Source organism: Pseudopodoces humilis, chromosome 19, assembly GCF_049639895.1.
Source record: "Pseudopodoces humilis isolate 2021_Gansu_Grassland_sample_001 chromosome 19, ASM4963989v1, whole genome shotgun sequence".
Classification (NCBI taxonomy): Eukaryota; Metazoa; Chordata; class Aves; order Passeriformes; family Paridae; genus Pseudopodoces; species Pseudopodoces humilis.
Window position 1 is genome coordinate 7,753,058 of NC_142218.1, and position 21,002 is coordinate 7,774,059.

Genomic DNA, 21,002 nt, shown 5'->3' on the forward strand with positions numbered 1-21,002 from the left:
GTCAGTGGGAAAGGGCTGAGGATGGTGGAGAGGGCTCTGGCATAGGCTCCCGCCTGTCAGGGCGGGTAAGCACCAAATGCCTGACTTGTGATGTTACAGAAACTTTCCACTTGGGCCTTCCTGCTATTTTTAACTCTTCTCCCATCCACCCTCAGTAACCCCAGCCCCACCAGCTGCTGAGGCTAATTAATTCCCCTTTTTTATCATTTTTTTTTAAACAACAGAAAAAAATTAAGTTCCACTAATCTATCACACAGCCACTCGCCTCCTCCCTCCTGACATGTTCCAGGCTTTCCTCCTCCTTCAGCTCGTGCCTCCATAGCTACAGCCATACCTGTCTTCCAGCTAAAACACAGACCCTGGTGAAGGAAATCCAGCCACCCTTGACACTCACACCCCTGCTGCTCTGCTGGGTGAGTGTCTGCCCCACAGGGTGATATTTTCATAAAAAAATGTGTGTGCACCCGGGGGGCAGGAGCTGGAATACACCAGGAAAGAATAATCCCATGAGCAGACCTCCCCCTCCCCCCCAGCACAGGTTCCCGTGTGTCACAGGGCTCTCTCCCTCATGGCAGGCTGATGGGAAGATCATCCCCACAGGGCAAATGGGATTCATTCTCAGAAATGGAATTGTTTGACATTTGTAAGATCAACACAGTGTCTTTAACCGAGGATGGAAAGCAAAGGTAACATGACTGTGTAGACTCATTTCACAGTGATGTGAGCAACTAGCTTCCCAGATTATTTTCCATTGTTTTTTCTGTGTCCTGGAGTTCTGCCCTCACCGTGTCCAGCCAGTTCTGACAGCAGGTCTGCACCACTGCCTTCATCCTCTGCACAGGGAGAAATAAAGCCACTGCTCATTCCTCAGAGCTGGGAAATGTCCCCTTGCACCAACCCTGACCTTACCCTCAGGCACTGCTGGTTGCACTGGCAGCATGGAGGAATTTGTCACACAGGAGTGGCTCTGGGAAGCAGAGTGGTGTTCCAGCAGCCGGCTGGAGGCAGGGACGGTATGGAGGAATGGATTTAGTAGGCTGTTGCAGAGGTGATACCGCTGATGGTCTATGGGGAACCCCTCCCAGCTCGCTCTTTTGTCCGCTTGGCAGCTTCTGTTCCTCCTGGGACACTCCTCCACTCCACTGATCCTCACCATCCTCTGCCCTCCGGGGACCCCCGGGCCCCATCGCCCCCCGGGAACCCCTCTTCGCTCTGGAAATGCCCCGTATCCCCCGTAACCCGAGCCGGTCCCCACGGCGACAGCGGGTGGGCTCGGGGACCGGGCGGGGCCCAAGCTCACGGGAACGGGCAGAAGGGACGCCCCCTGCCGGCTCCGCCGTGGCACCGCACCGGGAGACGATCACCGGGACGGGATCACCGGGACGGGATCCACCGGGCGGGGTCTGGGTGTCCGGACTGGGAGCGACTGTAGCAGCCCGAGAAGCCCGGCGGGACTGGCCCTGAGCTGCTCGCGGAGCGGCCAGGGCCGGGAGGGAGCAGAGGAACGGCCATCCCGGGAAGCCCGGGTAGAGGCGGGCCCGGTGCACGGGACCAACGGGGATGGGCAGCTGCCTCCGGCCCCGCAGAGCTGCTCGACTCCACGGGAGTTCCGTGCTAATGCGCACGCAGCCGGTCCTACCGGCGGGGTGGCAGCGAAGACCGGAGGTGGGGGGAGCGGCCGAGCAGGTGCTCCGTGACGGGGCCATGTGGGTGACCAGTGCCGGGCATGACCTCCGGCTATACCGAGCGGGAACGGCTCGGGGAGGCCCGGTGCAGAGCCGCGGTGGAGAACTGTGTTTTGTTCCCCGCGCGCCGCGGCTCCGGGACAGCGTGGGCAGCGCCCGGGGCTGCGGGCTGGGCCGGCGGGAGAGCAGGCCCCGGTGTCCCGGCTGGCCGCAATGTCGGGGCAGCCGGCAGGGTCGGGACAGGCCACATTTCCTGCTCAGAGCGCAGGACGGCGACAGCCCGCTGTGTCCGGTCAGTCGCGGTGCCCGGTCAGTCCCGGTGCCCGGTCGGGTCGGGCGCGGCCCCGAGCGGTCCGCTGTCACCACAGCAACTGGCGGCGGGGGCTCAGCCAATGGGCGCGCCCCCCCCCGGGTCCGCGCGCGGCAGCGACAGCCAATGGGCGCGGCCCCCGGCGGGCAGCCCGCGGTCTCCGGGGCACCGGCCCCCCCGCCGCCGCCCCATTGGTGACGCCCAGCGGAGGGGGCGGGGCCCGAGCGGGAGGGGCGTGGCCCCACTCGTGGCACCGGGGAGCCGCGTGTCCGCCTCGTGGGCTGCGCGTTCCCCGCCCGGCGCTCCCGTCCCCGCCGAGGGCCGACCCACGGGGAGACGCCGCTGGAATGGGTGGCAGGGACGTGTCCACGAAGGCGTCGGTGTTCCCACAACTCGTGGCGCCGAATGTTGCGAGCCCTAGTGAGCGGCCCGGGGAGTGTTCCGAGCCGGGGCTCTGCCCGGACGAGCGAGAGCAGTGGATGTCCCGGGAGCCCCGTGGGCCGGCAGGGCAGGGTTCAAGCGCGGGGTGATACTCGGTGTTCCGAGCGGTCAAGACCCGTGCACAGGCTCCCGGCGAACCTCGAGGGGCGTGGGTTCTCCCGAGGGTGCGGATGTCAGGGTCACCGGGGACATCGGGGTGCCTACACCGGGGGAGCGGCGGGTTAGTGGCAGGAGCTGGAGCATCCTCGGGTGGGTGCCTGAGGACACAGAGGGGTACCGCCGTACCGGGATGCTTGTCTGAAGGTACCGGGTGTCACCGGGCGTTCTGTGCTGCGCGGTTCGGGGCACTGGGGGCTGCCGGCTTGCCGTGGGGGCGGTATCGGGGCCATCGGCGTGCCGGGGTACCAGGGAGTAGCGGGGCGTGCCGTGCCTAGCGGGGGGGAGTACCGGGGTGTGCCGGGTAGCCGGGCGGTACCGGGGGTACCGGGGCGTGCCGCCCTGCCATTCTCTCCAGCAACCCCTCTCGGCGAGCGCCCATTGGCTGAGCGGGATCTGCCCCCCCGCCACGCGGCCAATGGGCGACGGGGGGCGGGGCCCGCCATTGACAGACCCGGCGCGGCGGTGTTTACCGGGGGCGGCGGGGGCGGGGCGGGCGTGCCTATAAGAGCGGCACCGGGGGGCGTGCGGCTCCCGGGCTGCCCGCACCGCCCCCGCGCACCCCCGACCCGCACCCGCCGCAACCACTGTACACCATTCCCGACCGAAGGATCTGCCGACTTAACCGAGGAGGCATCACCGGGGCGGCGGGGAGCGGAGCAACCCCGGGGCGGAGCCCTCACGGTGTGCAACATCCCCGAGCAGTGCGGAGCATCCCCGAGCCGATACGGAACATCCCGGAACATCCTCGAGCCAGCGCCGAACATCCCCGGGTTGGTGCGGAGCATCCCCGAGACGGTACAGAGCATCTCGGAACATCCTCGGACCGGTACCAACCATCGTCGAGGTGCTACAGAGCATTCCGGAGCATCCTCGGACCGGTGCAGAGCATTCCGGGACAGGACCGCTACAGAGCATCTCCGAGCCGGAGAACACCGGGCCATCCCAGAGCCCTTCCGGAGCATCTCCGTGGCCGCCGCCCCGGCGGAGTCGGCTCCGCCGTGCGCCCCCGGGCCCCGCCGCGGCCGCCTGCGCCCCGCCCCGCCGCCGCCCGCTCCGCACAATGGGGGCGGCGCGGCGCGGCGCGTAGCGGCGGGCGGGGAGGCGGCGGCGGGCAGGGAGGCGGCGGCGGGAGGGGGGGAGGAAGAGGCGGAGGCGGCGGCGGCGTACCCGGCTCCAGGATGGTGCAGCGCGGCCCGCGGGGCCGGGGAGCGGAGGCTCGGCGGGAGCCCTGCACCCCACTGCCCGCCCGTGACACCGAGCCCGCCTGGTGCAAGACGCCGAGCGGGCACATCAAGCGGCCCATGAACGCCTTCATGGTGTGGTCCCAGCACGAGCGCCGCAAGATCATGGACCAGTGGCCCGACATGCACAACGCCGAGATCTCCAAGCGCCTGGGCCGGCGCTGGCAGCTCCTCCACGACTCCGAGAAGATCCCCTTTGTCAGGGAGGCCGAGCGCCTGCGTCTCAAGCACATGGCCGACTACCCCGACTACAAGTACCGGCCTCGGAAAAAGGGCAAGGTGGGCACCGGAGCCGCCCGCCCGCGGCTCCCAGTGAAGATCAAGCCCTCCGTGTTGGGCCGTGTCTCTGCCAGCCGCAGGCAGCCCTCCAAGCTGCCCAGCGGCCCCGACACCCCGCAGGAGCCCGCACCAGAGGTGCCCGCTGAGGACAGCCCTGTGGTGCCTGGCATGGCTGCCTGGCACCCGGCACCCGACGGGGAGCACAGCCCCCAGGAGCCCCCTGCACCCCTGAGCCCTACCACACCCTGCCCGGAGCCAGGGAGGTCCCCAGAGAGCGGATCCCCCTCTCCCATGTCGGCTGGGTCCCCTCCCTCTTCCTTCAGCTCCTCCGACGAGGAGCTGGAGGAAGAGCTGCTGGGGATCATGCCCGGGCGAGCACCTGCCAATGCCACCTGTGGTGCCCTGGACTGGTCCGTCTTCGACAAGGACCACGACCTCTACCCGCGGGGAGGCTCCTCGCACTTCGAGTTCCCGGACTATTGCACGCCCGAGGTGACGGAGATGATAGCAGGGGACTGGCTCATGTCCAGCATCTCGGACTTGGTCTTTACCTACTGAGTCCCACGCTCTGCAGGTAACGCTCATTTTTATTTTCACCCACAATCAGGTCATATCAAAAAACAACCCAGGAAAAAAACAAACAAACCGAAACCAGCTGTTTACATGCAGGAATCAGGTATTTTGCCTTGAAGCTGCTGGAAGGCAGAGCCCCTGCTCCCCCCATCCCCTGGCACACACCCATTCTCCATCCGTCTGTCTGTCCGACTCTCGCCTCGTGCCCGCGGGACGCATGGCCGCCCGCCGCGGCTATTTGCCCGTGAAATGCATCTCATCGGGTTTTCATTGTCACACCCGGCCGCTTTCCCCCATGGCCCCGGCGCTGACAGCCATGGCTGCTCCCGGCCGCTCCCATCTCTGCCAGCATCGTGTGCCCTCCCGCTCTCCAGGAAGCAGGAGCATCCACGCCACCCCAGCTCTTGGTGCCCATCCCACCTTCCCCATCCCTTGGAGAATGGCTGATTCCGTTTGGTTTTTGACTGCATTGAACGCATGGCTTCAATTTTCTCCTCTTCCTCTTTGCAGCCCTTGGGGAGGGATGCCGAGCCATGCCAAACTCTCCCTTCCCAACTCCCTATTTTGTGAGGGGTCCCTGGCTTGGGGGTTCAGTGTCCCACAGCAGAGTCTCCTTCCCTGTGGCGCCTGCTCCCCGCCACTGGCTTTGGGAAGAGTGAAGTTGCACACACGTGATGAGCACGTGGGCGCGGGAGGCTGTGTTATTTCTCTTGCCAGGCAGTTGTGCAGGGAAAGCTGTGCCACGGAGGGAGCCCGTGGCCGGAGCCACCCCAAAATTGTATGGGAACCAGCCCTTCACTAAGCAGCCAGCCCTCATTTTAACCTTGGAGCCTGTGCCCGTGTGGGAACTTCTTTGGGCTGGCTGACCTTGGCCAGTGGAGCCGCGTGTCGCTGTGCCCAGCCGTGGCATGTGGTGCTGCCGGAATGGCAGGGAGCAGCATGGAAGGGGAGGGTGGCAGGGAAGGGCAGCTGTGGGAAATCTGCCTTAAGCAACCACCCAAACTGGTCCAAGAGCAGCTGCAGCCAGTGCTGGTGGGCGTGTGCGGTGTGGGTGATGCTCTGGCACAGGGCTCTTCCACACAGCACCACGCTGGACCCCGCTGCCGGCCGCGCCAAGAGCAGGGACGTGCTGGCAGGGAAGATGCTGCTGCAGCGGCTCCTCCAGCTGGGATTTTCTTTGCTTTTCCTAATGGCTCCTTCCTGCGACAGCCGCCTCCTCCCACTGCCGGGAGCACGTGGCTGCAGTGGTGGCTCGGCAGCTGCCGCAGGCTGTGGTTGGGGGGGCAGGGGCTGCGCTCTGGTACAGCTGTGCTGGGTGGGGACCCCACACATCCCTGGGGACGTGGTCATGGCTGGGGCTGGCAGCGTCTGCAAGAGCAGTACTGGGCTCGGCAGCAGCCGCTGCTTGAAGCAGCCCCTGCAGTCCCCCATGACCCCGATTCCCAGGGACTCTGGGTTTGTGGGGGCTCCTCGGACCCTTCCCTGCCAGTGGGGTGCTGGCGGGAGGGGAGCACCCGCTGCCTGGGGCTCTGCCTCCCTGTTTTGGGGCTGCCGGTTCCCCCAGTCGCAGGCTATTCCTGTGCCTGCCCCTTGCTGTCAGGCTGGACTGAGCCGTGACCAGGGGAAGGACATCCCCCTCCCATGTCCTGACATCCCCTGAGGGTGCCTCGGAGTAGGTGCCTGGCCCTGCTGCTGGAGCCGCTGGTGGCCCTGGCTCAGCCATGGGGATAGGCACTGCAGCGCAGAGAAAGGTGTGTCCCCGGGCCCTTTGCAGGGATGCTTGATGTCCCCCAGCCCAGTCCCTGGGGGCCCCTCGAGGCCCCCCGCGATGGTCAACCATCAGCAGTGTAGATGTGTCGGTGTGTAGCGGTAGCTGTGCGTGTGTGTTGGCATTAGCCACGGTGTTTCAGTACCCCCGTGCGGGTGCCAGCCTGCGGAGCCAGGCGGGCATCACGCATCAGACACGTGTTCCCTGGATAGAGCGCGTCCTCTTCTCTGCGTCCTCTCCCTTCCCGGCCGACCCCCACCGGATCCAGTCCCGCCCCCAAAGGTGGAAAAGCCAAATAAGCGCCGGGACAGCCGTGATTCTGGCAGCCTGCTCCCGCCTCACCGCCGCCTCGGGGGGACTTTGCCTTCCTAGCCCCTGGGCAGCCCCGCGCCAGGAGCATCTGAAGCCCCTTCCCATGTGTGAGCCGGGTTTGGGGTTCCCGTGGAGTCCGGCGGCCCCAGAGCTCTCTGACACACATGGATCTCACCCAGCACCTCGGTGCCTTCTTGGGGTGCACAGCCACCCCATGCAGTGGCCAGGGGTTCTCAGGGAGGGCGCCCTCAGTCACCTCGGTCACCTGTCCTCCATCCCTGTCCATGGGGAAGCCAAAGCCCCCAGGTACCAGCAAGGCCTGAGGCCACACTGAGGGTCTCGCATCACACGTGTGCTTTGCTGACCCTGCAGCTCAGGGCTCAGCTTCCGTTCCTAGGGGGGACACAGGTCCCGGTGGTCCCCTACGTGCTGTGCATCACCCTTGAGCCAGGGTGATCCCTCCACAGACTGTCAGGCGAAATATTTCCTCAGGAGCAGGTTCTGGGTCAGTGCCAGAACCGGAGCCAGTGCCGGGGTCTCCTGCCCTGGCCGCAAGCACAACATCATCCGCTTTGTCCCCGTCCTCACCCCTGTCCCCCTCCTCGAGTCTCGCCGGGTGTGTTTGTCAGGGAGAACCGTCGTGGACAGTGGTGGATTTTCTGTGCCGTGTGGTTGTAGTGCTTAGAGACCCCCCCAGCGTGCGGCCCCCTCCCGCTGCGCCCCCGCTGCCCGGTGCTGGCTGGCATGCGTGTGCGAGCGTGTGTGCGTGCGCGTGCGACATCCCGTCATCACTCCAGACAAAGCGAATAATAATAATAATAATAATAATAATAATAATAGTAATAATAAAAATAAACCAAACCTCTCTCAGGAAGCAGCTGCCCTGGTGGCGGCCGAGTGGGCCGGGGGTCCCCGGAGCTGGCGGGGCCCCGGCGCAGCCTGTGGATGGGCGCCAGCGCTCGGGGTCACCTTTGTAGTGTTGTGTTAGTGAAGGGTCCCTGTGTCTGTTATCTTGGAGAAACGGGATTTTAGCCGAGGGGCGCTGACCACCCCGTCTGGGCCCGTCTTGAGGGGTGTGACACGGCTGCCCCTTGCTCTGCAGAACCTCGGCTAACAATGATCCTGACTGTTGTGATTATGGAATAAAGTGTGTTGGTCTGCTCCCCACGGCTCTGGCTCCTTTTGTGCTGCCTCAGTCCTCCCAGGGGAATTTGGGATTCCAAGGGCTATGTGAGATCCCCAGGGAGATACGGGATTCCCAATGGCCAGGATCCAGCTCCCAGGCATATCAGTTCCCACCTTGAGCCCCGGTTCCTATGGGCTCTCCCGCAGCGGGGAGGTTCACCCTCATCAGTGAGTGTGGGCTGGGCGTCCCTGGGAGCAGTGTGAGCATGTGCACGGATGTGCTGTGCATATGCAGCCCCTCGCCCCACCCGCGTGTGTGTGTGTGTGTGGGCAATCCCGGCACCGCCCCCGACTCCGTTCAGCAAGGGGGAGGTGACCGAAGTAATCGGGGGGGGGAACCAGAGAGGGAGGGAACCGGGGGTGCTAATCCAGACCCACAGGAGGGCCCGGGGGGGGCAACGAGGTCACGCGCCACTTGATCACACCCAGACCCCTGCCCCCAGTCTCGCCGCAGCTGTTGCCACGGCAACAAGAGGAGCCCAGAGCATCCCCGGGTACTGCCAGCCCCTCCTGCAGCCCCGGCGCTGCTGGGGACCGGGCTGTCTCCGAGGGAGGGAGAAGTGCAGGGGTTGCCCGTGCTACTGTGACCCCCCGAGTCTGCAGGCTGCACCCACGGGAGAGCCCCCAGCACCGCCCGGGGCCTGGGCGGTACCACAGGGGCAGCAGTGTTCCAGGGAGCCGTCACTGCAGCCCCCGGCAATGGGATTGGTCTCAGCACAGGGGCACGGCTGGGAGCAGGGGGGATCATGGCGCAGCCACAGTCAGAGCTCTCTGGCCATCACCACTGCCACCACTGGCCACACAGGGCTCTTGTTCAGTGTCCAATGTGGCCCACACAGGCACATGCACACATTGCCACTGGCCTGGTTCTGAATCACACGTGGCAGTGGCCTCTTGGCTACCCCAAAGGTGCCACATACCTCCCACCACCACTCCTTCCCCTCGGCTGCCCAAAGGGTGTCCCTCCCAAAGGGCTCCAAGCACTATTGAGAAAATGTCTCCTGGAGAAGCCACAGACAATTAAAAATAGCCAACACGGCTGCCAGCTTTGAGCCATCCAGCCAAACCCACTTCCAGCTTGGCAAAGGTGGCTGCATCACCCCAGCTCAGCGGAGCATGTCCTGGGAATTGGGCATCCTGCCCAGGATCTCCTCCTGCAGCCAGGCACCCAGCCTGGGGTACAGGGCAGGCTGGGAGGTCAGGCTATTTCCAGCCCCACGCTGCTGATGGGGGGGACATCCCAGAGAGCCAGCAGCACACACAAGGCCTGGCACTGGCCCAGAGGGAGGCAGATGGATGGAGAACAGTGACCAGGGCATGCATGCACTCCTTGGCTCTGCTCCTGCTCCTCTTCCCATGGGGCTGCTTGGTGTGTGACCACACTGAGCTGGCCTGGCCAGCGCAGGGAAGGTGCCAGTTTTGGGCCTCCGGGTGCCACAAAAGCAGATCTGACAGCCCCAGCCCAGGGAGGGCAGGAAGTGTGTTTAGGAACTGTTTATTTTACAGTTTTAGGGTTTGTAGAAATCTGCATTTACAGGGGATGTGTAAGTCTTTGTACAGAGTAACTGAAGCACCCGCAGCCATGGTTTCCTTCTCTCCCTTTTCTCCCTCCAGGGACAATGCAAGAACTAAAGTGCATCATGGCCAGGGAATGGAGGGGCTGCAGTGGCTCCTCCTGCGGGGCTCCAGCCATCTCCTCCTTCAGGGTAGTGTTCAGAATGGCCCTGGGTCCTCCAACAGCATTCCCAGGTCACCACACTCTCCTGCACCAATGGCTTCTAAAGTGCTAAGTGACCCAGCCCCCAGTCCTGCTCTGCTGCTCTGGGGGTGCCAAGGGGCCAGGAATGGGCTCTGCCTTCAACAGGGAGAAGCCCCCCTGAACAGCCCCAGGTCTCTCCAAGGGCACTGGCACCATTGAGGAGAGGAAGGAACAGGTCTTGCTGCCTGCCTGGACAACGGCATTTTAACACACTCCACATTTCACCTGCAGAGGCAAAGGGAACTCCTGCTCAGAGCTTCATGGGAACACAAGCCACGAATGACAACTGCCCACATGCCCTCTGGCCAGAAAGGCACAGCCCCTCCATGAGCAAAGGCCCATGGGGCAAACCTGAACATAGCCAGGGCGGTTATGCACCAAGAGGGGTGGGAGTGGGGGGTGCTAAGCTTTGCAGGGCATGAGTTTTCTTCTCTATCCCAAAATCCCTTCAACCTCCTTTTCAGGTATGCAGACCCTGGGCATGGCACAGATGGCTTTGGGCACAACAGAGCAATGATGGGGGTGCGGGAGGGAGCCGTGAGGGTCAGGTAAGGGCACTTGAGGGAGATTTAGCAGCTTGGGGGAGAGGTAGAGGCATAGAGTGTCTATTGGCTTTGTCTCAGTGAGACACTGAGCTGTCTAGAAGGATTTGCTGCTTAGTTTGGGGGGCAGGGAGCGCTGTGACTGCTGACAGGACTGGTGGGGAGACGAGAGCTATGCAGAGGTCAGGGAAGCCTTTCTGGGAAACCCCTCATGTTATTTCCAGAGGCAATGCTGGAGCCTGATCAGCTCGTGGGTGTGTTTTTTGACATATTTTCTAGTGCAACAACTTCTATCCTGTGCAAAGTGTTTCACAAGGTGGAAAAAGCCTTTCTCCACATGGGTATGGTAAGTGTCCACTTCCAGAGCTATTAAAGAAGTCTGCAATGGGTGTTTACAGTGCCACTAAGCCTTGTGGTAGCATAACCTGGCATATGACAGTACACACCTTTGGCAGGGTGACTGCACTCGTGTCTCACTTCACTGACCCCAGATACAGTCACAGCACTGCCAGCGCAGCAGTGGCAGTGCCTGAAGAGCTGAGGGGAGCTAAGGTCTGCTCCTGGCCCCTGCAAGCAGATCAGGCAGCAAAGATGTGGAAGCAAAAAGAGCCAGGGAGTGTTACACACTGAAGAGAAGCTCACAGCATTGTGCTGGCTGGGGTGTGGGAAAGGTTTGGCTCTGCTCAGGGGGTACCCACAGGACAGGGAAGAGCTGGAGCACCGGCAAAGCTGAAGGCAGGTCGTGGGTCACACTGTAGCAATGAAGAGCCAAAGGGCTGCCCTGTTCCTCAGGAGTGCAACAGCCCTTCACCCTCACACACGCAAGAACAAACCCTGTTGGACACTCTCCTCCAGGCAAGGATCTGCTCTCACTCCCACTAGTTTTCTTCAATGGAGAACGCAGGATCATTTGGGCAAAGCCCACACACAGTTCTCTCTTTGTATAGTCACCTGAGCACAGCCTGAACAGCCAAATTTGTCCATACCTCTGGTTCCTCAGGGGAGAGTGGGAGCGCCTGTCTGCTCACCCTTGCACAGGGAGAGGGGACCAAGGTGAGCATGGTGTGGGGAACCATCCTGCTGGGCTGGCTCCCTCAGTCTCTGTCACAAAGGCCAAAAGCGTTACTGGACGCAGTAAGAATAAAAAATAACCTTCATACAGGTCGTTTCTGGACACGTCCCTCATCAAACATCAGCCCTTCCTGCTGGGGACAGGTGCAGTGATAGTGAAGGCCCTTCCTCCAGCTTCAGGGGAAAATCTGCAGTTCAAACTTGGGTGCCCACTCCAATGCGCTCTTCACCACAGCCAGGGCAGCCGCTCCCAGTGCCACCGTCAGCCCCATCACTGCCAGCTTAACAAAGCGGTTGGTCCGGGGCTTTGTCAAGGTGGATTTTGTCCGCTCCTCCCCTCGGAGCCGCTCCTCCCCTCGGAGCCGCTCTCTGAAGCGTTGCCTCAACACAGTGTCTGGTCTCTGCTGCACTGATGCCAACTCAAAGTCCTTAAAAGTGGAAGCTGCAGTTCTGCAAGAGAAGGAACGGGTCAAGGAGCGTCCCCTGCTCACCTCCGGGACCAGCCTCCAGTTAGGACGATCTCCAAAGGGAGGCAAGACCTGGCAAGGGGATGTAGGGAAAACATGGGCTGCCCAGCACTCACCGTTCCGCCTGAGCTGCCTGAGCTGCCTCCTTGGCGAGTTCAGAAGGTGGGAACTGGACAAAAAGGTCCCCGGCTTTGCTGACCAGAGACTCATAAGGAAGGTCCTGTGGGATCTGGGACAGGAGGTGGTGGACAGAGGCCATGTCACACTCGCAGTCCAGAACTTCCTGCTCCCGGTGCAGCACAATCTGCAGAGGAGTGAGAGGAGGACGGACAAAGAAGTGGGGACAGCTCTTTGGCACATGCTGGCACTTGTTTCAGAGCCAGAAGAAAAAAACACTTTACTTCCAGCTGAAAGACCTTCTTCAAGAGGACACACTGCAGTGAAGCATTCACTGGGAAGAGAAATGCCAAACCCCTTCTGAGACTCTGAGGCCATGGAAAGCCTCTTTCAGGGTACTGAGGTCTGTCTGCTGATCAGAGCCTGCTACTGGCAGGCCAGAGATGTGAGCAGAACCTCAGCAGGGTTTGACTTCATGCCTTGCCCTCTGCCATAGGAGGACAGGCAGGTGGATGCACAGTGCAGAGCTGTCCCCAGCCAGTCAAGCATCCCAGTATGTGACCAGAAGCAGGACCAGCACACGAAAATAAATAAAAACACTGTGCCATGCTGCCTCCACAGCACTGAACATTTGCTGCATATTTGGACACCCTCAGGCCGCCCTGAGTTCCCCTGGATCCCACCTGCCCTTTACCATCACCAAAGACATCACTGACTGCATCTGCAGAGCAGGGTACAACTGGGGACAGCACCAGCACCGGGTTTGCCAGCCTCCTTCTGCAGCCCCAAACTCCCACAGCCTCAGAACTCAAACACCTCAGAACAGCACAGCTAATCCCTGACCATTCCATCAGTACATACCACAGCTGCAAAATAAATGGGCATCAGTGGGTGGCAAGCCAGGAAGAAGTCATATAATCGCACCACGTGCCGGAAGTCGGACAAAACGTGGCCAAACCAGGTGATCAGCCAGCTGAGAGCAAAGATGGTTCCCACCTCCGCACTACAGAGAGAAAAAGCCATTAGGTCAGCTTGGAAACAGGGATGAAATGCTCCCAGGCCACTCCTGTGCTGCACAGCTGTGCCTGGGGAAATAGAGCTTGACTGACAGTGGAGCACTTGAACCCCCACACAGAGAGAGTAGGAACTGCACCTCTGACACAAAAAAGTGTTTATCTCCTGTGCCACCCCCTGTGGCAAAGTGCTGCCACTATTTGTGTCACATCCAGTGGGAGCCACAGCAGAGGCCAAACGCTGCTTCCAGGGGATCCTGAATGCGTGACGTATCATGGCACTTGGTCTGGCTTGCTGGCTTGAGGGCAACTGATGTCCTGCAGCACAAACAGATGTTTGGGTTTCTTCCTACCCTGAGGGCTTACTAATTCTGGGAGTTTGCAAACAGGGTTGGTACCCAAAGACATTCTGGCTGTGAGAAAAAAGATACATCTGCCCCAAAAAGGGCTCTGAACTGACTCTTCCCATTCACCTTCCCGCTTCTGATTTGATCTGCCCAGGCACACCTCTGTCCCTCTAAAGCAAAACCTGGGAATTATCCCCAGAACTAACAACAAACTACAGCAAGGTCCCACCAGCCACACAAGTGGTCACGTGAAGCAGTTGTAGTATTTATACAATGCTGTCCCCAAATGCCCAGCCCTCCCAATGCAGACTGCAGACAAATGGGCTGAAGATGTCACCGTGTAAAACTCCTCCAGACAGGCAGCTCAGGTTTGAACCTGCTCAGAAATGAGTGCTACATGGCTTTGGGGTGTCACCATCAGCTGTGGGACAGCTGGTGACTTCCTGAGGAAGCCACTGTAGTGCTGGGGATGTGCTGGTGAAAACGGCTCTGTGAACAGTAACCCGAGATGGGCAGGGGAAAGCCAGGAGGCTCTAAGGGAACATTTGCATACCTCTGCATGAAGTCGTGCACCTCAGGGTTCACCTGGTCTATGATGGGCATCAGGTAATTTAAAATGTGCTTGGTATTATCCATCGTTGGGTCCATAAAATCCCTGAGGAATTATTTAAAAGAAGCTTTGTCAAGCAACAACATCAGCAAGCTCTCCCTCTAGGGAGGCAGCAGAAGGTGAAGTACATGCAATAAATAGCCTTGCTGGCAGGGTGGCCCTCAGCCCCAAGGAATTGTGTCTCTTTGGAGCAGCCTCCTTCCAGCTTGTCTGGGACACCCAGGACTGACCTGCACATAGAACCCACACCCAGACCATCATGCTGCTGTCAGCTGACACTTCTTATTTTGCTGCAGTGCACATAAGAACTGTAAAGCTTTTCCAGCACCCAAAATCTGACTCCTGCCTGGGAGAGGAGAGATAATCCCTCCAAACCACACACTCCAGCTGGAAGCTCTCTCTTATTTCAGTGCACAGGAAAGACTCTTCATGTGGGGTACAGGACACTGGTAATACAGACCACACTGCCCAGGGATATGCAAGGACAAGTGGGAGGCAGGTGCTGAGCCAGCCCACAGGACCTGGAGAGGCCCTGACAGCCACACAAGCATGGATAATGCATGTGCATTCGCTTTTCCAGCTCCAAGAGATGCTACAAATTAACTGACAGCCTTCAATTATCCTTTCCCCAGGGCACAGCTCCCTGCAAAGCCACATGCTGTTGTGTGGTCAGGCTGCTCTCAATGACTCCTCTGGATACAGGCATGACAGGCAGTTGCTTTAACCCAAGGCTCTGCCTTCCCAGCTCCCCTTCCAGGCCAGCTCCACCTGCACAGGTGTCCCCACAGCCTGAGGACATGCAGTTGGCTCCTCTCCTCCCACTGAGTACCTGAGATGATGCGTTGAGAGCTTCTCCACCAGTGCCGTGGCCAGCCTGTCCCCCACCACCAGGAGGAAGGTGACCACGATGTCATGGTATCCCTGGTAGTAGTGCAGCTGGGGGTTACGCTTGAGGACGTGGAGGATGATATCGATGAGCTCCTCCTGCAATCCTTCCCTCTGGTCATCTGGCATCCCTGAGGGAACAGCAGAGGTGGCACAGCTGTGTCACCTACCAGTGCCTGCTGTAGGAGCGAGGGTGACTATGGTGTGCAAGGAGAGCACCTGTGCATTTACTACCTGCCCGATCCCAAGGGATGTGGTACACAGGGGAGGGTGAAACTGGCAGAAAAAATCATCCAAAGCTCTAATGCTGTCTCCCAAAACTCTGCAGGACCAGGGAAATCTGGCCAGTTGCTGAGAGGTTTAATCTGTAGATCTGCAGAACCCTTATCTGCAAGGAAGCCACTGTGGAGGATGGGTGCAGGGTTTACAGATGTTTGCACAGTGCTGCTGTGAAGAGAGAATTGTTCTGCACATCCAGCACCAATGAGGATGTTTTAGTAATTTTTAATTTCCCAGGAGTTCTAGAAAAAATTCAACAGGACCCATTTTCACAGAAACTGTATGCCAACTGTACCAGACTGTGAGGCCTCCACTGGCACAACTTTCTATCAGTCCCCTACTAACAACATGTGTTTAGGGACAGGATGTCACAGGGAAAACATTGTTCCTGCCCTGCACAGCTGCAGTCAGTTTCTGGCAGTTCTTGTCAACAGACAAAACGACCAAAGGCCAAGCAGAGAGTCCCAGCAGAGATCCTGCAATGACAAAGTTCTCCTTTTCCTCTGCTTCACTAATGCAGCTAAAAATAGGCAGGAGGCTGCCATTCAAGGGCAAAAAAATCCGTAGGAGCAGAGCCTCCGAGAATCAGGCCTGCACACAGCATCCACGCCTGCAAGAATCAGAGTGAATCAAGTGTTTATACAAAATAAAAGTGGCAGAAGGGGGAAGCAGATTCTGGCCAGAAATAATGACTGCTTTGCACAGAGAGCTGCTGGATTTAGCGTTTTATAAATAACACAAGGCACCCATCAGAACTAAACAACTGCAAAACCATTTTGCTTCTAAATGCTTTAAGTTCTAATGTTTAAATTTGGTGCAAGAACCTGATTTTGAGACTGTTTTATACCAGGGGCTGTTCTGGGCACAGACAAACCTGCCTTCCCTGACCCTGAGCTAGACCATGAACTAAAATAAACTGAAGCAAATGGCATGTTTATCAAGCTTTCCATCTGTCCTAATCTCAACAGGTCATGGTGCACAAGATCTGTACAGGATCCATCCTCTCTATGCTGCAAATGTCTGCCAGTAGCAGCCTTCTGGCAGAGGGGCTCAGTGGGGCAGGGGAAGTGGGATGTTGGAAGAGCCACATCAAAAACCATCTGTGCAGAGACAGCTGAAGGAAACTGATGGCTGCAGAAGGGCTTCACTGTAAGAAGAAGCTGCTGTGAGATCACAAGGAAAAAGTTTTCTAGAAGTCAGGCCCTGGGAGTAATAAGAGTGTCACCTTCTGTAGCCTCCCAGGGAGGTCTGAGCCAGGAGGAGCCCCATGGCATTGCTCTTGCCCCCGCAGAGTGGGAAGAGCAGAATCCCCTCTCACCTGGTGGGAAGCGGCGCAGGGATCGCCGCACATCCAGTAACACTTGCTGGTAATCCTTATTGTCCTCTCGCAGCTCCTTCCTTGCTGAGAAAAAGAGGAACAGGATTAACATGAAGCAGTGCAATGGCACTGGCGCAAGAGTGAGGTTAGGGAGCCGGGAATATCCCTACTGAATGTGGACATGAAGCTGCACAAACCCCCTATTCCACTGTAAATCCCCTTTTTCTGTCACACCTCAGCCCTGTCCCTGCACTTTCACTGCCACACACTCTGACACTAACAGCAAATGAGAAAATTATTTCTTTAGACAACACATGTTAAAATGCTGAAACTGAATTCAAAGTGTACTCTCAGCAGCAGCACTAGAGGAGTGCTGTGGAATCCACAAAGAATCATTCATAAAACAAAAACAATTCAGAGGAAACTCTCACCCAGGGTTAGCTAAGACAGTTGAAACAGAAAAGTTCAGCAAGCTAGCAAATTCCTTCTATGCGACCATGTAAAGTTAAATGTTGTTTTCCAGCAGCTCTGGTCACCTCACATCACCCTAATGCCACCTGGCTCTTGAATGAGGTGGGGGGATGCACGTTTCCAAATGACCACAGAATCAGGATAACACTAAGATCTGTGCTGGATGACTATAAAAGCTACAGGACCTAGAGCTCCTGCACTGCTAAGGTTTAAAAACAATGTGGGTACTTCACCAGGAAGGTTGTTGTCCCTGTGTCTATTCTGACTGAGACCCACATGTGCTTCACACAACAAACTGTTTCCTGGGAGAGACACATTGGGAGAATTTTTGCCACACCAGGGCTCAGCACAGACACCTCTTCATCGGAGCAAAACAAATCAAGTCTAATTCTTTCTGCTGCAGGTGAACTTACATACGTCAGCTAATGCTCAGGGCCATGCTAACTGCATCCACAATGAACTGATTCCATTACTATCACTAAAGAAAACAACAAATGTTGTTTTTAGAAGTCATGTATTGTTTACATACAACACAGTATTGGTGCTGCAGTGAGTCCCCTTTGTACAAGAGCTTAGTGGCAAATGCAACACACACAGGGAAAAGGCAGGTCAGAAAGCACGTCCCTCCTCTAGCGACAAAGGTCACTGAACTGTTCCTCCCAAGCAGCTGAAACCAGGCTGCTCCATACCTGGAGGAGGGGGCAGGTCATCTGTATTAACACTGAGCAGCTTTGGCCACACTTTGCACCGGATCTCATCCGTGAGCAACCCGCCCTCGCTGATCGCCATCCGCCTCAGCTTTGCCACGTCAGTGGGGTCACTGTTCAGAGCCTGGTAAATCTCTGCCATTTTTCTTTTCTTCTTAGCATCAAAGTCTGCAAAAGGCCACAGAGACGTGAGCTGACAGGCAGTGCCAGCACACAGAGGGAGCTAGCAACAGCCACTCACAGCAATGTCACACACACACAAGGGAGATAACACAGGACAGTCGTCACACTGTCATGACAGGGATGACTCTGGTGGTGACCCCTCCAGCTGAGTGTCCCCACTTCTGCAGACTCAGCACTAGGAGCACCTCAAAGGGTACTCTCACTACTTCCCTACCAACCCTGGGGGTCCCAGTGTGGGAGGCAAACACTGCTCCTCCTGACAGTGGAGCCACCAGCAGTACCCAGACAGAGCCCTTGGCTCCTGTCCTTCCCAGTGGTTCATGGCTCCATACAGGATCAAGACAGCCCTGCAAAGCCATCCTGAAACTCTTTGCCCTCTGATGCAGCTGCCAGCTCAGATGTCATGTGTTTCCTAAGATTCGGACTTAGGGAAGTGTTCTATAAAGGTTAGGAAAGTGTTCCCAAAACTGTGTTCCTACCGACTCCCAGGTGTAGCCGTCCTAGGAAGAAGCCTGAGTATTTCCACTGACAGCAGCAGACACAAGAAAGGACATAATTATACCAGAGTTAAAGAGTCATAAGCACATTGACTTGTCCTACAACAAACACAAACCTGCCAGCCACCAGTACACACACAGAGACAATTCCCACTCTTTAGAGGAGCACAGGAATGTGGGGCAGGGAGGGAAGGAGGTAACACACAAAGCACACAGTGCTCGGGTTAGACACACTTACAGGACACCAAAGCGCTTCCCAGTGAGCGGAGAAATGACACTACTTCACACCACATGGTGGAATTTGTCACCACTGCCTCATGTGAGGAAAGAAAGAAGCAGCCGAGAGCCACTTGATATCTCACACTGGAGGAGTTCCCAGTAAGGAGGCTTTGCTGAGCAGCTGCAGGACTGGACTGCAGGATGAGACCACAAACACTGCCTTTCCCTAAAGGCTATTCCCATAGATGCAACAACTCTTGGGATCCAAACAGGATTCGTTCTATAAGCGACGTGTCCAAATAGGATTTGGGGTGGGAGGAATTAAAAGGATTTTGATGGAGAAACAGCTGCTCCCAAGGCCACACCTTCTCAGCAGCGATAGGGGAGCTCGTTACTCTGCCCACGTGGCACCTCAGCCACTGCCCCGGCCCTGTTTCTGCGAACTCCTGGCTGGAAGTGCAGTTCTCAGCGAGGTCTGAAGGGAGCCGGCAGGTCAGCAGGCTGTTCACACACACGGAAGCTAAGTAGGTCGAGCACTGGATGCTGTTCCTTCTCAAAGACCCTTTTAAAACACTTCTTGGATCAAAACAAGCTGTAACAGCCTACGACAGAGCTCCACCTCCCTCCGAATTCCACGTTCCTGATAACATTAAATCTCCTGTCGCTCACACAGTGACTACAGTTTCTTTTATTTCCTTTCCCGCCCCTTGTGCAAGCAGTTATTTTATTTGCACAACAGAAGCCAGCTCTGCTCGCCCGGTTCCCTATTCCCAGCCAGTTCCCTACCCCCATGAGAGGAATGATGGGTTTGTCTTTACAAACAAGCTGTGGGTCTGCTGATAAAATGAAACTATTACTGAGAGATAACAGAAACAATGGGATGGATTCCACTGAAAGATGAAAGGGACACTGAGGAAACACCATAAAATTCCACAAGGGTTAAGAATTAAGAGGGGGGTTATACATTAGGGGGAAAATTTTAGGTATTAGGCATTCCAGGAAGTCTGTACCTCTCAAGTTCCTCAACCAATGGGGAAAGAAGGGACATGCGGCCGGGAAATTAGGATAAAAGGGAGGCTGCGACCTTCAAAAATTTGAGAGACCCCAGGGGAATGCCCCATGGCTTCTCCCTTTATTTGAATAAAGTAAAAGGATTCCTCTGTCTCCTTTTTGGACATAAACTTCTGGTGTTTATGGATTAATTTTCCTGACACTCAGCTGTTCCTGATCCCCTGCCACACGCACACACTGGGCTGTCACATACCGATGCCTCGGGAAGGAGGAGACAAAGCCTATGGGAGGAAGAACTGCTCACACACAAAGAACTTAGGAAGTTGTGGGAAGGAAGGAGCACATCTTGCGGGCTCCTCCTCTCAAACTTACTAATAAAGACACCAATATTTACACTTTTCAAACATACAGGAGTCAACAGCTGCGAGTCTTACACAAAATCGGTGCATTTCAATACATGTTTCATGAAAACACAAGAACTTAACTCGCAGGTTCACCCTTGGAAGAAAGATACAAACCCAAAGTGAGGGCGGTCTAAAACCCAGATGGCTCCGTCGGTGCTTCTGCACCGCGGCAAGCACCGGGCACCGACACGCGGCCTCGCCAGGTCTGGCCAGCCCGGCGCTGCCGCAGAGCCCTGGGTCACTGCCGGGGTCCGCCCTCGGGCCCGGCGGCTTCCTGTCCGCTCGACCCCGCCGCGGCCACACAGCCGCGGGGTGAGCCGGCCCCTTCGCTCGGTCCCGGGACCCCCGGGACCCCCGCCCGCTCCCACCAGAGCGGCTGCGAGTGCAGCGCCGGCCCCGCCCCGCCGCCAGGGGGCGCCGCCGCGCCCGCAGGGGCCGCTCCTCCCCCCGCCCCCTCTGCGGAACCCCCCCCCCCCCCCCGCGGGGCCCGGCCCAGCCCGTACCGTGGCCGCCGACGCCGTTGCGCGGCGGGCTCTGCCGGGCCATGTTCCCGGGCGACGCGGCGCATTCCGGCCCGGACACCGGACCGGCCCGGGCCGGGGCTGCGCGCTCCCCGCGCCGTCCGGTCCCGTCCCGCCCCCGCCCGCTCCCCCCGCCCCCCGCCCGCCGGCGCACGGGCGGGACGTCACGGCGCCGCAGTGCGCAGGCGCGGCGCCGCCAGGCGGGTCACGCGGGCGGGGGCAGCTGCGCATGCGCAAACGGGAGCGTGTGGCCCGGACGTGCCCGACCCGAGCGCGCGTCAGGGCTGTTTAAAACCAACAAAAAACCAAACCCCCAACCCTCCCCGACGTCCGCGGTACAGGTTATTCCCAGCGCTGTCGGGGCGGGTAACGCACGCTCAATGGTGCTGCAGACACTGGCTTGTGCCACCACGCAAAAAACCCCCGCAAACCCTTCAAACTCCCCTGTCAATGCTTTGAGGCACCACAGTGGGAGAACAAACGCCCGGCCCTTCTGTAAGGGCTTGTCAAGTCCACAAAGCTCCTTCCATGCACAGGGTTCCGTGCTTCTTTGTGCAAGGGCTGACAGGCACTGGGGCCATTCACCACTCCCAGTTTGCTCTTCCACACATCTTACCCTTACTCGCTT

The 21,002-nt window shown here is 58.4% G+C and overlaps 2 protein-coding genes across 5 annotated transcripts; one reads left to right on the forward strand and one right to left on the reverse strand.

Annotated features, from left to right (window-relative positions):
• Nucleotides 1–3,722: 3,722 nt before the first annotated feature.
• SOX12 (SRY-box transcription factor 12) lies at nucleotides 3,723–8,139 on the forward strand. The gene has a single exon (XM_088064783.1). The coding sequence runs from the start codon at nucleotides 3,774–3,776 to the stop codon at nucleotides 4,671–4,673; it is 900 nt and encodes a 299-aa protein (XP_087920909.1). The 5' UTR covers nucleotides 3,723–3,773; the 3' UTR covers nucleotides 4,674–8,139.
• Nucleotides 8,140–9,432: 1,293 nt separating this feature from the next.
• TBC1D20 (TBC1 domain family member 20) lies at nucleotides 9,433–20,488 on the reverse strand. Of its 4 annotated transcripts, none has more exons than XM_005524741.3 (8): nucleotides 20,357–20,488; nucleotides 17,522–17,707; nucleotides 16,362–16,445; nucleotides 14,709–14,895; nucleotides 13,823–13,924; nucleotides 12,771–12,912; nucleotides 11,909–12,096; nucleotides 9,433–11,775 (listed from the first exon to the last, which is right to left on the reverse strand). In XM_005524741.3, the coding sequence occupies exons 1-8, from the start codon at nucleotides 20,397–20,399 to the stop codon at nucleotides 11,502–11,504; spliced, it is 1,206 nt and encodes a 401-aa protein (XP_005524798.1). In that variant the 5' UTR covers nucleotides 20,400–20,488; the 3' UTR covers nucleotides 9,433–11,501. The 4 variants fall into 4 exon arrangements, with proteins under 4 accessions (XP_005524798.1, XP_087920838.1, XP_087920839.1 ...); XM_088064712.1 differs by lacking the exon at nucleotides 20,357–20,488 and adding an exon at nucleotides 18,582–18,712; XM_088064713.1 differs by lacking the exon at nucleotides 20,357–20,488 and adding an exon at nucleotides 18,458–18,552.
• Between the last annotated feature and the right edge of the window lie 514 nt (nucleotides 20,489–21,002).